The sequence below is a fragment of the Rhipicephalus microplus genome, chromosome 2, assembly GCF_043290135.1.
Source record: "Rhipicephalus microplus isolate Deutch F79 chromosome 2, USDA_Rmic, whole genome shotgun sequence".
In the NCBI taxonomy this organism is placed as follows: Eukaryota; Metazoa; Arthropoda; class Arachnida; order Ixodida; family Ixodidae; genus Rhipicephalus; species Rhipicephalus microplus.
Genome location: NC_134701.1, coordinates 187,849,165 through 187,862,423, shown reverse-complemented (window position 1 = coordinate 187,862,423; position 13,259 = coordinate 187,849,165). Strand labels below are relative to the sequence as shown.

At 48.5% G+C, this 13,259-nt stretch overlaps 2 protein-coding genes across 2 annotated transcripts in view; one reads left to right on the top strand and one right to left on the bottom strand.

The window, feature by feature from the left end:
* LOC119169646 (uncharacterized) overlaps nucleotides 1-13,259 on the top strand; it is a 375,903-nt gene that overhangs the window by 193,359 nt on the left and 169,285 nt on the right. The window lies entirely within an intron of this gene.
* Nucleotides 1-13,259, bottom strand: part of LOC119169645 (paired box protein Pax-6) — a 59,294-nt gene that overhangs the window by 33,249 nt on the left and 12,786 nt on the right. Inside the window, 2 exon segments of the mRNA XM_075882716.1 lie at nucleotides 2,352-2,532; nucleotides 3,245-3,436. Coding sequence (XP_075738831.1) covers nucleotides 2,352-2,532; nucleotides 3,245-3,436 — 373 coding nt within the window.

Genomic DNA, 13,259 nt, shown 5'->3' with positions numbered 1-13,259 from the left:
AAGTTTCTGCGAGCGACCCGCCTCGTAGAACGATTGTGACACTTCTGTGTGCGAGTGTGTGTATGTGTGTTTGTGCTTCTCTTCCTCCCTTTCCCCTTACCCTTTCCCCAGTGCAGGGTAGCAAACCGGATATGTTTTCTGGTTAACCTCCCTGCCTTTCCGCATTAAAATTTTCTCTCTATTTTTTTATAAGCTTCACGAGGTCCTCATGTAGACACATGCCTGTATGTAAGAATGGAGAGCTGTACGCATATCAACGTCTAAAATATAAAGCCACCTTTGATTGAGGTTCAACAAATTAATAAACCCATGTGGACAGAGCCACAAGTGAGGGCCACAAGTGAATGCGTGCACAATCCCCTCAACCGCATGTCTATATATCTGAATTTTCAAATTGGGCTTTTTGTAACTCTATATAGAGTTTAGCCTCGATGTGCTTTCAAAGAGGACCAATCTTTTGCCTATACACTGCCTGTGGCTCTGTGTTTAAAGAACACAACGTACGAGCTGTGCATACTTCTGCGCGTTGAGGAATATCTATACCTGTCACCGACTCGCCGTGTCACGCATAACCGCAGCGAGCTATAGCCCGGTCTTCAGAAGCTACGAGATGAACGTCGATACGAGAACCATGCCGTGGAGCGAGCGCGGCACATTGGATTCTTCTGGTTGAGCAGCTCGCTTCTCCGAAGCTTGGCACTGCGGTGCGGTGGCGGCGTTCCTTGTCCGCGGTCCGGCCCACGTTTATGCTTTGTGCGTGTAGCCGCGAAAGCCACGGCGGCGCGACAGTTCCTGAGGGAGCCCAGATAACGCGGCAGCGTGCGTGACGGGCCCCTGGCCACCCCTGCTTGTATGGCCCGAAGATAAGCGCGCCATCCTTGTGCATGCTTCCAGCGCGGACAGCATCCCCACCCCCCACCGTCAGTGGGCCGTCAGTTAAGGGCGAATAAGAGCAGAGAGGAGGTAGAAGAGCTATGCGCGTGCATGTGCGACTTGCGCTATTTCTGAAAGAAAGAAAAGAAATATAAACGCGGCCCAATTTAGGCTGCATGACAAAGAACGCGTATTAGAGATTTCTCCGTTATGGCGCTCGTATATACGCATACGAGATTCAAGCGGAGGAGCGTCGACTCCCTCCGCACCAACCCTCCCTTTTTCAGAGTGGTGCACGCACTTTCTTGTATATAACTAATTTCAGACTGAAAAATAAAATAAATAGTTGCAACACTTCCTACAGGCTGCGTGTGCTCGCGCCTTTAGCTGAAGCTCAGCTCAACATAAAGTGCAGTGCGCAAATGCATGATTGATCGACCTTTCTGGTAGCAATGTGCAAACGAATAGCAAGAGTAGTAAGGAAAAGAAAGAAAACAGAAGCGAAGAGTGGACGAGGCGAGGACAGGCAAAACTGGCGCTCTTCTTGTTGCGGCATCGAATGGCCGATACTGCGTGAAAATATTGCAACACGCACCAAGTACAAGGCGAAGTGGACAAACGGTGCTCGTTCGTCACCCTCAACATGTCCGGTCCCTTAGTACGTGCCATTTACTCTTATCACGAATAGTTACAAACTCAACCAAGGTTAAGTTGGACGGCCCAGTGGCACCTCTATACGGGTTATAAGCCCTCCTTCTAGACGCCGATTTAATTGATTGATCGATTGATTGATTGATTGATATGTGGGGTTTAACGTCCCAAACTCACCATATGATTATGAAAGACGCCACAGTGGAGGGCTCCGGAAATTTCGACCACTTGGACGCCGATTTAACCCTTCTCGCTTCTCTGCCCTATATCACTGTGCCAGGACGTTACATTGAAATTCAGTTGGTGCTTGATCTTAAGTTTTCTTGACTATCTTTACGGAGAAATTTGTTGCATTAATTCCTAGGATGCAGTAGCGCAAACCTTGCATGCTCAGGGTCCTGTGTTCGATTTCTTTGAGGCACCTTCGAACAACAAAGCGTGCCATTGTTACATTTAATGGGCTCGCATGTGTAAAACCTTTCAGCAAAACTCTATAAGCTGAAGATCATCGTCATCCATGGTATTTTATTTGCTGTTCTATTCCTCCCGGTGAGGCAAGCAATAAGGATACAAGCAAAAAGGACTTGCATTCTCTCGACTGACAGGGCCACCTGTATTCACTAATTAAAGTCTTTTTTCGGTCGATTGTTGTAACTACTGCATAGTCATCTCAAGATTCATGTAGCTGCAGAAAACTGTAGTTGTGAAGGCATTCGGCGAATCTACCGTTTCCGCGGTGGTCGCGATCTTACAGTCACACCGCTCGTATACAGCTGGAAGAAAGGACTAAATAATACAGTGGCATGGCTGAAGATGTCACCACTCACGCTGGGCACGTTGTCGCCGGAGCACATTCCTTCGGACAGTAGCCGGTCTCGTATCTCCCAGGCGAAGATGGACGGGCACTCGCGCTTGAACGCGGCGATCTTGCCCACCACGTCCGGGGTCGCCACGCGCGGCTTGCTGCCACCGATCGCTCGCGGCCGGATCGAGCCCGTCTCGTAGTACCTGTAGTGAGTGTGGTGAAGGTATATACTTAATTAACTGCGCCATAACTCGTCGAGCTGCTCACGCTTCTAAATTTTTGTACTCCTCCTTTTCATAGGAAGTGAAGATTGATTGATTGATTGATTATTTGACTGATATTGCAACAACCAACATTCTTGTTTTACCCAAAGAGGATCGAGACCTCTCCTCCAATCGATGAGAAATATTCACAAGTCTTCGTGCAATAGCCACTCCGACGTCGCCATTATTTCTTTCTTTTATATTTTTACTGCAACCGCATACGTACATTTTTTTCTCTGAATACTGATTGATTGATTGATTTGTGGGATTTAATGTCCCAAAACCACTATATGATTATGAGAGACGCCGTGGTGGAGGGCTCCGGAAATTTTGACCACCTGGGGTTCTTTAACGTGTGCCCAAATCTGAGCACACGGGCCTACAACATTTCCGCCTCCATCGGAAATGCAGCCGCCGCAGCCGGGAATCGAACCCGCGACCTGCGGGTCAGCAGCCGAATACCTTAGCCACTTGACCACAGCGGTGGGGCTCTCTGAATACTGCCGCCAGGATACTAGCGAAAATATCAGCAGCCAAGAAGGGCGTGACGGATCAACTCGCATTGAACATGTCCGTGGTGTATATTGTCCCGGCGCGTTACTATGTAATGATACTTCATCGTGCTACTACGAACACCTGTAAATAAACTGACCTTCCGAGTATCTTGGAGACGCATCCGTTGGAGACCTGGAGGATGCGCGAGATGTCACACGGCCGGGCCCCGGAGTGCGCCAGCTCGACGATCTTCTGTCGCGTCGAGTCCGGCAGAGGCCGTCCGTTGACATACACGCCTCCGAGCTGGTTGACGCCGCTGTGCCCTGCGAGGAACGGTGTACACCAGGATCTTTATACATGAAACGAAGCCACTCAACAACGTTTGTTGACGTGAATTAAGAGAAACGCAAGGGTTACAACAGTGTAAGCCATTCGACACCACCCGTCCAAGCTGATGGCCCATATGGTCTTAAAATCTTCCGCCTAATTCGTTTGCCATAAAAGCTGCATTTTCAAGTTTAATTAACTGCACGTCTCTGGAGCGGTAAATTCATACACCTCCTAATACGTTCGGCTGATATACTGAAGACTACAAAATAATTAATTGTCCCATACAGGTCCTTACCCCAACCGATAGATGCGCACTGACCTATACTTATAATATAGGGTACACACGTTTGACTTGGGGGCGTAGGAAGCAACTGTTTTCTAGGCGGAAGTGCGCTGGTGGTGCACAACTGTACTGCTGGACGCGAACGCACTTTTTTTTTTGCAGCCTTCAAACATTGCAGCGTTCCTTCGGCGACGCAGTTACCTCTAAACTAAATGCGTAACATCAGGTTGGACAGGAAGGCCGTTCTGTGAAACGTGTGTACGTTTTATTAGATGCGGAGCATCTTATACTCGCGCCTTGTAGTGCGCCGTCCGCGCCGTCCGCGCCGTCCGCACCGCTTATCGAACATTCGACAGCTGACGCGCGCGCAAGCGCCGTCGCGCCGTCGCCCACTCTTCCACCATCTGTGCATCCCTTCCTCCTCTACACACCGCGCGTGCTTCACTCCTCCACCATCTGTGCACCCTTCCTCCTCTACACACCGCGTTCGACATCTACAATTCTCCTGATTCTCCATGGACGCGCATGTGGCGTCGCGCTTCGAGAACATTCAACAGCTGAGAGTGCATGCGCCGTCGAGCTGTATATATACTCAAGGTCGGCGCTCGCTCGCTCAGTTGCCGCTCGTCGGTTGGTTTGTACGGCGCGCCGACGTCCAAGGTCGCGGTGAAATGAATTCCAACGAATCCACAAACACAATGATCGACGTCCCTTCGACCAGCGCCGCCCTTTCGCATACGTGTGTACGTGTTCACTCATTTAACACCCCCTCCTACAACCATGTGAACCAATTTAGCCATCGACCCAAGTAAGTCGCAATTTAACACCCCATTTCACAACCACGTTAACCAATTTAGCCATCGACCCAAGTAAGTCGCACTTTAACACCCCGTTAACCAATTATATGCTCCGCATCCTCCTCAGTGTTCCCCCGAGGGAAGCTGCGGGCAATTTTTTTTGTCTGTGATCTATTCAAAGAGAATTATAAGCTCTCTATCTTACGTTTCACATTGTATCACAAGTTAGTTATAGCATGTGTGATGGAACTAGGTTTTCTTCAGAACTAATTGACGAACTGAGCAAGCGTAATGAAGGCTAATGGGCCCATTCAGGGCGGGAATAATTCGAAGCATTCACTACGCGAAGCATCTGTCCGTCCATTCGTTCTTGCTTCCGTCCATCCATGCGTGCGTCGGTGTGGCCGCCCGTGCGTCCATCCGCCCGTCCGTGCGTGCGTCTGTCCGCACGTTCATCTGTGCGTCCGTCCCTGCTTTCGTCCATGCATCCGCTCCTGCGTTCGTCCATGCGTCCATCCGTCCGTGCAGCCATCTGTGCGTCCGTCCATGCATATGTCTGTGTATCCGCTCGTCCACCTATTCAACACTCCAAGTACCATCATCTCGCATCTTTTAATCATATATTCCTCATACAGAAGCACCGCCATCCAGCGGGCATTTCAAGGACTTAACGAGAGGAGGCACACGCACACTTTCTTACGGCTTGCGCTTCGTGTCTACTTCCCATCTTTAACCACCTCGAGATCATGGTATATACTAGTTCACTGTATTCATGGCACGGCGGCCCAACGCTCGCTAAACCTTTCTTAAACCTAGGAGGTTACGACCAGTGAGTATAACGTAGCAACCCTTTCTTGTTTTCTGTGCGTTGTTGAGCTATGAAAAATTCGCAGCGTGCGCGTTAACTAAAAGCCGATTTCTCCTGTCTCTCATTCCCCCTTAGCAGCTATTGGCATGTACATTGAGCACCATCTTGTATTGTTCAACAATGCACAGAAGAAATATCTTACCGGTAACACCTTGGAGGTCAAAATGTTATACTTGTTCGACACTACTACAACGGCTACGAGGGACGAATGGGTGTCGCTATAAGGAGCTTCGCCCCTAAAAAATACAAGCGAGAACTACACTCTATGAGCTTGGTAACCAATCGATGCAATTTCGCGCACCTGTGCTACCAAGCTCACAATCTGCCCAATACATATGGTGTAGTAGGATAGCTGTTGTTGGAACCTTGTCTGCACATATTAACTTACACTGTAGAGCTCCACAGATCACAAGCAAGCACGCTCCGCATGCTCCAGACGGGGTCTTACCCCTCTAGGGGCTTTCTGAGCATGATTCATCCGGATATTGATCCACTTTGCCCAGATTGTGGTGAATTTTGCTCTTTGAGTCACATGCTCTGGCAGTGCCCTGCGTTACAGGATTTTAAAACAGAAGAAGACTGGACGACGGCAATCACAGACCCCAGACAAGACGTCCAGCTTCAGGCTGTCCAGAGGGCCCGTGAACGAGCGGAGAGGCATGGCCTCTCTGTTCCGACATGGGACTAGCCAACGGCTGGGTGGGGACCTACATAGTTGGCCCGCTGCCTTGCCTCTCAGGACCAAATAAAGTTGTTTGTCCTGTCCTGTTACACTGTAGAACTGCATGACGTAAATGATAGCTGCTACTGTTTCACAGAGACACGCACACGAGAAGGTTGACAGACCAGACCATCTCCAGCACATCGATTCAAATATACACTCCTCGTCATAGTACTTGATTACTTCTTACCGTTGGCTGGTCTGTAGATCAGACCCTTCCCAATAACACTTTCGGGTGCGCATGTTACCAAATCTCTCTCTCTTTTTTTTCTGCTCTACCCGTTCCACTTTTCGAATTTATTTATTCTTGTGAGCGTACGCACTAACCGGAGACCTCCCACTGCGCACGACCAAGCAGTTACAGAGTTGCACATTTCAACTGGTGTCGCCGTGGCGTCTCTCCCGCAGGCAGACAATTCACACACGTGATCCCACAGGTTCACAGATGCTAACTCGCGCGTCGCGTAAAAACCGCGCGTCCACATAACAAGAAACCGCGGCGTTCTTCGTTCTTCTTGATCTCGCTCTCTGCAAGAGCACGCTGCGGTGGCGGCGACCTCCCGCGGCGTAGCCCAAAGGCTTCTTCTCCGTTCGAGGACCTTAATCTGCTAAGCCCTCTCGAGGCAGACACACAAACCGTGCGGTTTTTTGTCGTCGACGCCAGCCGCAGCCCGTCGCCGCATCGTTGTCAGTGTGTGCACTGCTGCCCTCCTTCGGCTTCTTTTTGAAAAAAATACTCTTTTGTGTGTATTTGTACGCACCCTCGCGTACGAGGACGGCGCGCCTCTGTAATTGGGGGCCCGACCGTGGCAGCGGGAGACGAAAAATGCGCCGCTTTTGTTGTGCACCTCTCCCCCTCAACTATATACGACGATACCGTGGCGTATATGGAGACCCATGCCCCGAGGTCGACCATGTGACTCGGTGATGTCAAACCTTTTTTGCCCTGCGCCATGTTCGAGGGCGCTGGAGATCTTCGACAGGTGCGGCGATCCCTTGGTGCACCGCGAAGCCGGAGCTGTGTTGATGCTTCGTGGTGTCCTTGCTGTGCATGTGCAATTGGAAGCAGCAACGGTCTTAAAATCTGGAATCATCACAAGTGTTAGGTGGTGTACCCACACGACACCACATGTGTACACTCGATGAAATTGATAACTGCAACAGAAGCGTTATCTCGTCAACAGTGTCGCTCTTCTTAAGAACTTTGCGGCGCGCCATGATGTTGGGGTCACATAATATAATGTATAGGCATATATAGTCAAGTGAGTTCTGAAATGTGGGGTCTTCTCTGTGGTTACGCTATGTGCCGCGGTTGCTGCAAAGTGGTTGCTTTGCATCTTGAATGACTGTAATAATTTACGATGATTGCTTTAAAATGCACTGGTATTCTGGGAGCTTTCGGGCAGTGATGACAGTTGAGAATGCTGCGCGTCATCTCAGCTGCTTACGTGCCTGGCCCCTGAGCGCAAATTAAACACCCATTTTTTTCCAGTTTCACGTGCCGGAAGCACTATTAGGTGTACCGTAGGGGCGAACTCAGGATTTACACATCTGGGCTTTAGTAAACGTGCTCCCTCAATCTAAGTATACACGGAGTACGTACAGACGCGTGATCTGTTCCGCGGAACAATTCAATCAAACGTAGCTCATGCGTGTATCTCTTTCCGAGTCCGTCTCGGTGCAGCGATGGCGTGAAAGGGTCCCATGGGTCCAGGACGGTGGGGCGACACGAGAAGCGAACAGAACGGAGGCAGCAAATCAAAAAAATAAAGAGAGTACGCGGTTCAGAAAAGCCGCGCGGCTCAAAGCGCCGCTTGCCATTGTGGGCAGCACAATGCTTTGCGGGGGCAGCTTTAACGCGGAGCAACCGCCAAAGGAACCGAAAACCGCGAAGCTGGGGGAGAGACGGAATCGCCTCCTGTATACCTCAGGCCTCGCCGAGTGCCGCCCACACGGCCATCATTCGATGCGCGCGCGCACACACGAGCTTCTACGGCGCATTTCAACACTGCGCCGAACTGGCCTACATACCGTGTCAAACGGAGACCTTCCTGCTCGGTATGCGCGTGATGGCCCCTATGCCTCGATCGCGTGTGTACGGGACATCTCGAATAAGGTTAGCACGTCTATTTGAACGCGTACCTACTTATGTGAGTAATTACTGCACGGAAGTTGCACTATGGGTGGCAGAGTTCGTAAAAGTAATAATAATTAACTGACGGAGTTTAACGTCCCAAAACGACGACGTGATCATGCAGATACGCCGTAGTGGAGGTCTCCGGAAATTTCGACCACCTGGGGTTGTTATCGTGCACCCAAATCTAACGCACGGGCCTACAACACTTTCGCCTCCATCGAAAATGCAGATGCCGCTGCTGGAATTCGATTCCGCGACCCGCAGGTCCGCAGCCGAGTAGCCACTAGACCACCGCGGCGTAGCTTCTTAGAACTGTAGAATACCACCCGACAGTCTATCAGCTCCGAACTTCAGATAACTCGTAGCTATAGCCTGGCCTTTTCTTAACTGTTTGAAGGCCTAATTTCCATAGAAAAAAAAACTAAGTGGTTTCGAACCTCTGACTTTGGGAGCTTGGCCAATTCAGTGCAGTGGATGACCCTCCTTCTCACGCGTTCAATATTTCCTAACTTTTTCCGGTCTCGCTCAATTGGGACATTGTTGGCTTCAAAGTGTCCGCGATGTCAGAGGTTTGTAAATATTCACTGGCCTCTGGCATTTTCACCTCCATCGAAAATGTGACCCGCAGCTGGAATACTCTCCCACCGCATGCGAGTCGGCAGTCGAGCGCCATAGCCGACTCGCATTCGCCATGACACGAGACACGCACGCCGCGACGGTCTAGTGGCTAAGTCACTCGGCTGCTGACCCACAGGTCACGGGATCGAATCCCGGCGGTGGCGGCTGCATTTTCGATGGAGGCGGGAATGCTGTAGGCCCGTGTGCTCGGATTTGGGAGCCCGTTAAGAACCCCAGGTAATCGAAATTTCCGGAGACCTCCACTACGACGTCTCTCATAACCATATCGTGGTTTTGAGACATTAAACCCCACATATCGATCAATCAATCAATCAATCAATCACACACACACACACACACACACGAAATCTTGTCGAATCTCAATTCACAGGTTTAGTGTCAGCCAGTTATCCTATATGCATGATTTGTTGTAGATTTCATTATAAGCACTGGTGCTCGAATACTATAAGAAAAATGCGTATGCAGCTCAATTCGCGACGCGCTCATCATGGGACCAAGCACGCTTCCTTTGCTACACACAGCATCGAATAAACTTCAAATGTGCGGCTTCCGTCGAGCAGCAGCCATGTTTCGGCGTGGTCAAGAACTGCCAAAAGGTAAAACGGCTTATCGCTAAATTCAAGCGTAACAGACGATGGCTTCACGGCAATACCGAAACATCTAACAGAAATGCGAACCCTCATCTACCAGGTGTGTTGAGCCGACTTGATAGATGCAAAAAAAAAAACAGAAAAAAAGGAAGAAGCGGTAAACATTGTTCTCAGGCACTACACATTAAGCTGGTGTAACAAATGAAAACTGTCTAAAAAACAAGAACCAAAAAAAAGTTCAGAATGCTGCGCGTCATATCAGCTGCTTACGGGCTAGCCCCTGAGCGCAAATTAAACGCTTATTTTCTGAGTTTCGCGTGAAAGAAGCACTATGAGGTTTACCGTAGTGGGCAAACTCAGAACTTGCACATATGAGCTTGTCCTTGTCTTTTTCCCGCACGCGTTTTCTACCGCGTAGTATACTTAGAAGTTAGTTGAGGAGCAGTTGGAACCTTATGGAAATGAACAATTTTTGGAACGTGGGGTGTCACTGGAGCCTACGCTTTGTCAAAAAAAATTTGTCTTGATCAAGGCTGCAAATCGGATGAGTTGTAGCTATAGCGAATTAGGATATAACTATACTCTAGTTCACTGGAGTTGCAACTTTGATGAGGACGAGACCCCTTGTCGATAAATTGGCCAGCTCCAGTGACACCCCGCTTTCCGAGGATTTTTACACGGTCTCAGAAGTATGTGGTGTGAAGCGCTTCAGGTGGTCGAGAGTATAGCGCAGGTGCACATTGTGTTGCTCGATACGTAAAAACGGAAGTTCGTTTTTGTTCTCTCACTTCGTTAATCGTTTTAGTTAAAATTTTTCAAAAAGATGCGCTGGAACTCTTTTTATTAGCGCATATAAGAACTCAGCGTCCCACAGAGGTGTGACTTGCTTAGTTTCAGAAGGGAAGGTCCGCTTAGTCTAACTTTGTCCTGCGTCAGGCATAAGCTGCAGTATTTACCAAACAATACAATAGATGGCACTGTCTCACCACTATTTTTCGTCTCATTTCCTATATGGCGTTGGTCCAATAAAAGAGTATGCAATAGAACGGACGGACGGACGGACGGACGGACGACCGGACGGATTGATGTAAGCATGGAAAGACCGATGCACGGACGGAAGCATGGTCGAAAGCAAGGACGGACGCACGGACAAACGCACGGACGGACACACGGACGGACTGATGAATGCACGGACACGCAGATGGGCGCTCGCACGGATGGATAGACGGGCGGACAGATGGATGGATGGGCGGACAGATAGACGAACAAATGGATGGACGGATGAACGAACGCACAGACAGACGGACGGAGTGACGGACGGACGCTCAGACCCACACATCATCATTCACTCCGTGAATATGTTGTGAATTGGTTTCTTCCCCTTCTTCCTTTTCGACGCACATTCGAAGGATCATACGCACTGATTTGTGCTATACCTCGGGAAACACGGTATACGTTCATTTCGAACGCCTCCTATATAATACTTCTTTGAGTGTCTGTGTGCGGTGAGAAATACCAGGTCTTGGGGTTGTAAGGGGGGATTCGCAAGAGGGACAGAAGCAATGAGAGATTGAGATACAATGGTCGGATAGGTGCAAAGAAAGGTGTTTTCTTCCAACGTCTTCATTTTTAAAAACCTTTTTTTTTCTTTCAAAATTTGGATTGCCCAAGGTCCCCCACCCTCACTCCCGGTTTCCCATTTAGCGGTGTTCGTGCCAGCGCCACCGCCGAGAAAGGTGCGTTCCCGTCGCTGACAACAGTGTACGAGAGAGGCCAGCTGCAAGCACGGCCCAGCTCCCGTCCTTCGAGATGTATTCGACCGCAGCGGCGGGGAGAATGCACCAAGCTCGAAGGCAAGCGTGACGAGCGCGCCCCGAGGAAAACGCCCCGTTTAGCGGCACTCACTGGCGCTCCTCGAGAGGTTTGCTGTCTTCCCGCTCTTTCCTCCTCCTCTCCCGATCTTCTAAAGCGCTTCGCGTGGCACAGGGCTTTAGGCATTGCCGGGAGGGGATGGAGGGGGGGGGGGGGGATAGCGGTCGTCATCTCTAACATTCATGAATGGCCCGTCAAACTCGGTGCGTGTGTAGAGCTACGTGCAGTCAAGAGTTGTAAACCTTCTCCGTGCTCCTGCGGGAGCAGTGTATAGATTTGTGCGAGCCACCGTCTGGAGTGCTGTTTGTGTATATATGCGGACGTATATGCGAACAAAGATGGGGAATTAAAGGCTTTGCGTCAAAAGCTTCCTAACTCCGTATACCACGGGTCATGCGTATAAAGCAAGCACTCGTCCGAGAGTTGAGTGTTGAAGAGAGGAGATTTCAAAGAAATATATGAGGCGAGGCACGTGGAATTATCGTTTCTGTTGTCTAATATCTGAAAGCCCCTTTATTACAACACGAACCTGGATTATATCACCTGGAGAGAGAGAAATTATATGGGCTACTTGAAAACGAGCACCCGCGTTTAGTCATATCGAGTTAATTTTTTTGCGCGCTTTCGAAGCTTCGACAAAGCTTATGGAATGATGCTTCGCCCAATTTATCAGCAGGATTCGTTATTCATCATCGCACATAGGTGCACACATGATAAGAAATAGCACAGAAGGACATGTCTATTAAACTGCTGAAGTTTGGTCGACTGGGTTTGTTAAATTTCCTATATTCGACTGAAACGCGACGACTACAAAATCACGGCCATGCATAGGTGAAAACGCATGTTGAGGCCCATTTCGTTACTTGCCATCGACAAGTGCACGGTTGCTGATTTTTCATGAAAATTGTATAATCGCATAAAATGCCGGAAGAAAAGTCGCAATGATGGTTATTACAAATAAAACAAGAGAAACACGTTATTCAGAAACATAGAGAAGTGATACTGCAACCATTTATTTTCTATGCTTATCTTTTTCGGGTTTCGCCAATTGATGGCACGAGTGGCTCTTCGCTCGCGTTATCAATTGTATGAGATGCTTGTAAGAATCATGCTTGCCGGTAAGAAATGCACAGATATTAAAACAATATGCGGTAATGTACATATACACTATTAAAAAGATTGTAATTGATACTAACTGCATGCAAACAGGTAATAACTGCAGTGGTTGCAAACTTTCTTGCATCGTAACTATTTTTTCGCAACCTATTTGTATACCTACGTTAGCGAACATTTACTAACTTACTTACTAGCAGTGAAATTTACTAACATTACTAACTTTTACTGCCTGTTTACTACGTACGTTAGTACACAATTCGCGAATGGAAGAAAATATAGCTAGTAAGTGCAGCTGTGACAAACTTTCTTGGACCGTTACTGAATTTTCGCTGCTTCGTTAACTACATATTCTAATCATTCTACCATAAGGTTAAGTAGCGCAGTTTTTAACATGGACGAGAGTGGTAAGAATGACACGACACTCTTGTCCCTCTTGTCCATGTTAAAAACTGTGCTACTTAAGGTAAAATGAATAATCACCAACTAGCCCAGTTACCAACCTTATTGACCTTCATACCTATCTTAAATTATAGTCGATACCTATTGCATTGTAGGTAATAGCAGGAACCGTCTCGACACGTAACTTTATTTGGAAACTTGAGAAGGAAATATCGATGAATTAATAAAAGAGCATTTTTTTTTCTTTAGCTTACGCACCCGCGATTTTTAACCATCGTTGTGCGACTGTGAAAGCGGAGGAGCAAAAGTTGATGAAATATATAAGCAAGTGCTGTACGCGTTTTAGACAATATAAGTTTCAACAAACTAATATAAAAAGCGGATGTGAAAGAACCCCAGCTGGTCAAAATTAATCCGTAG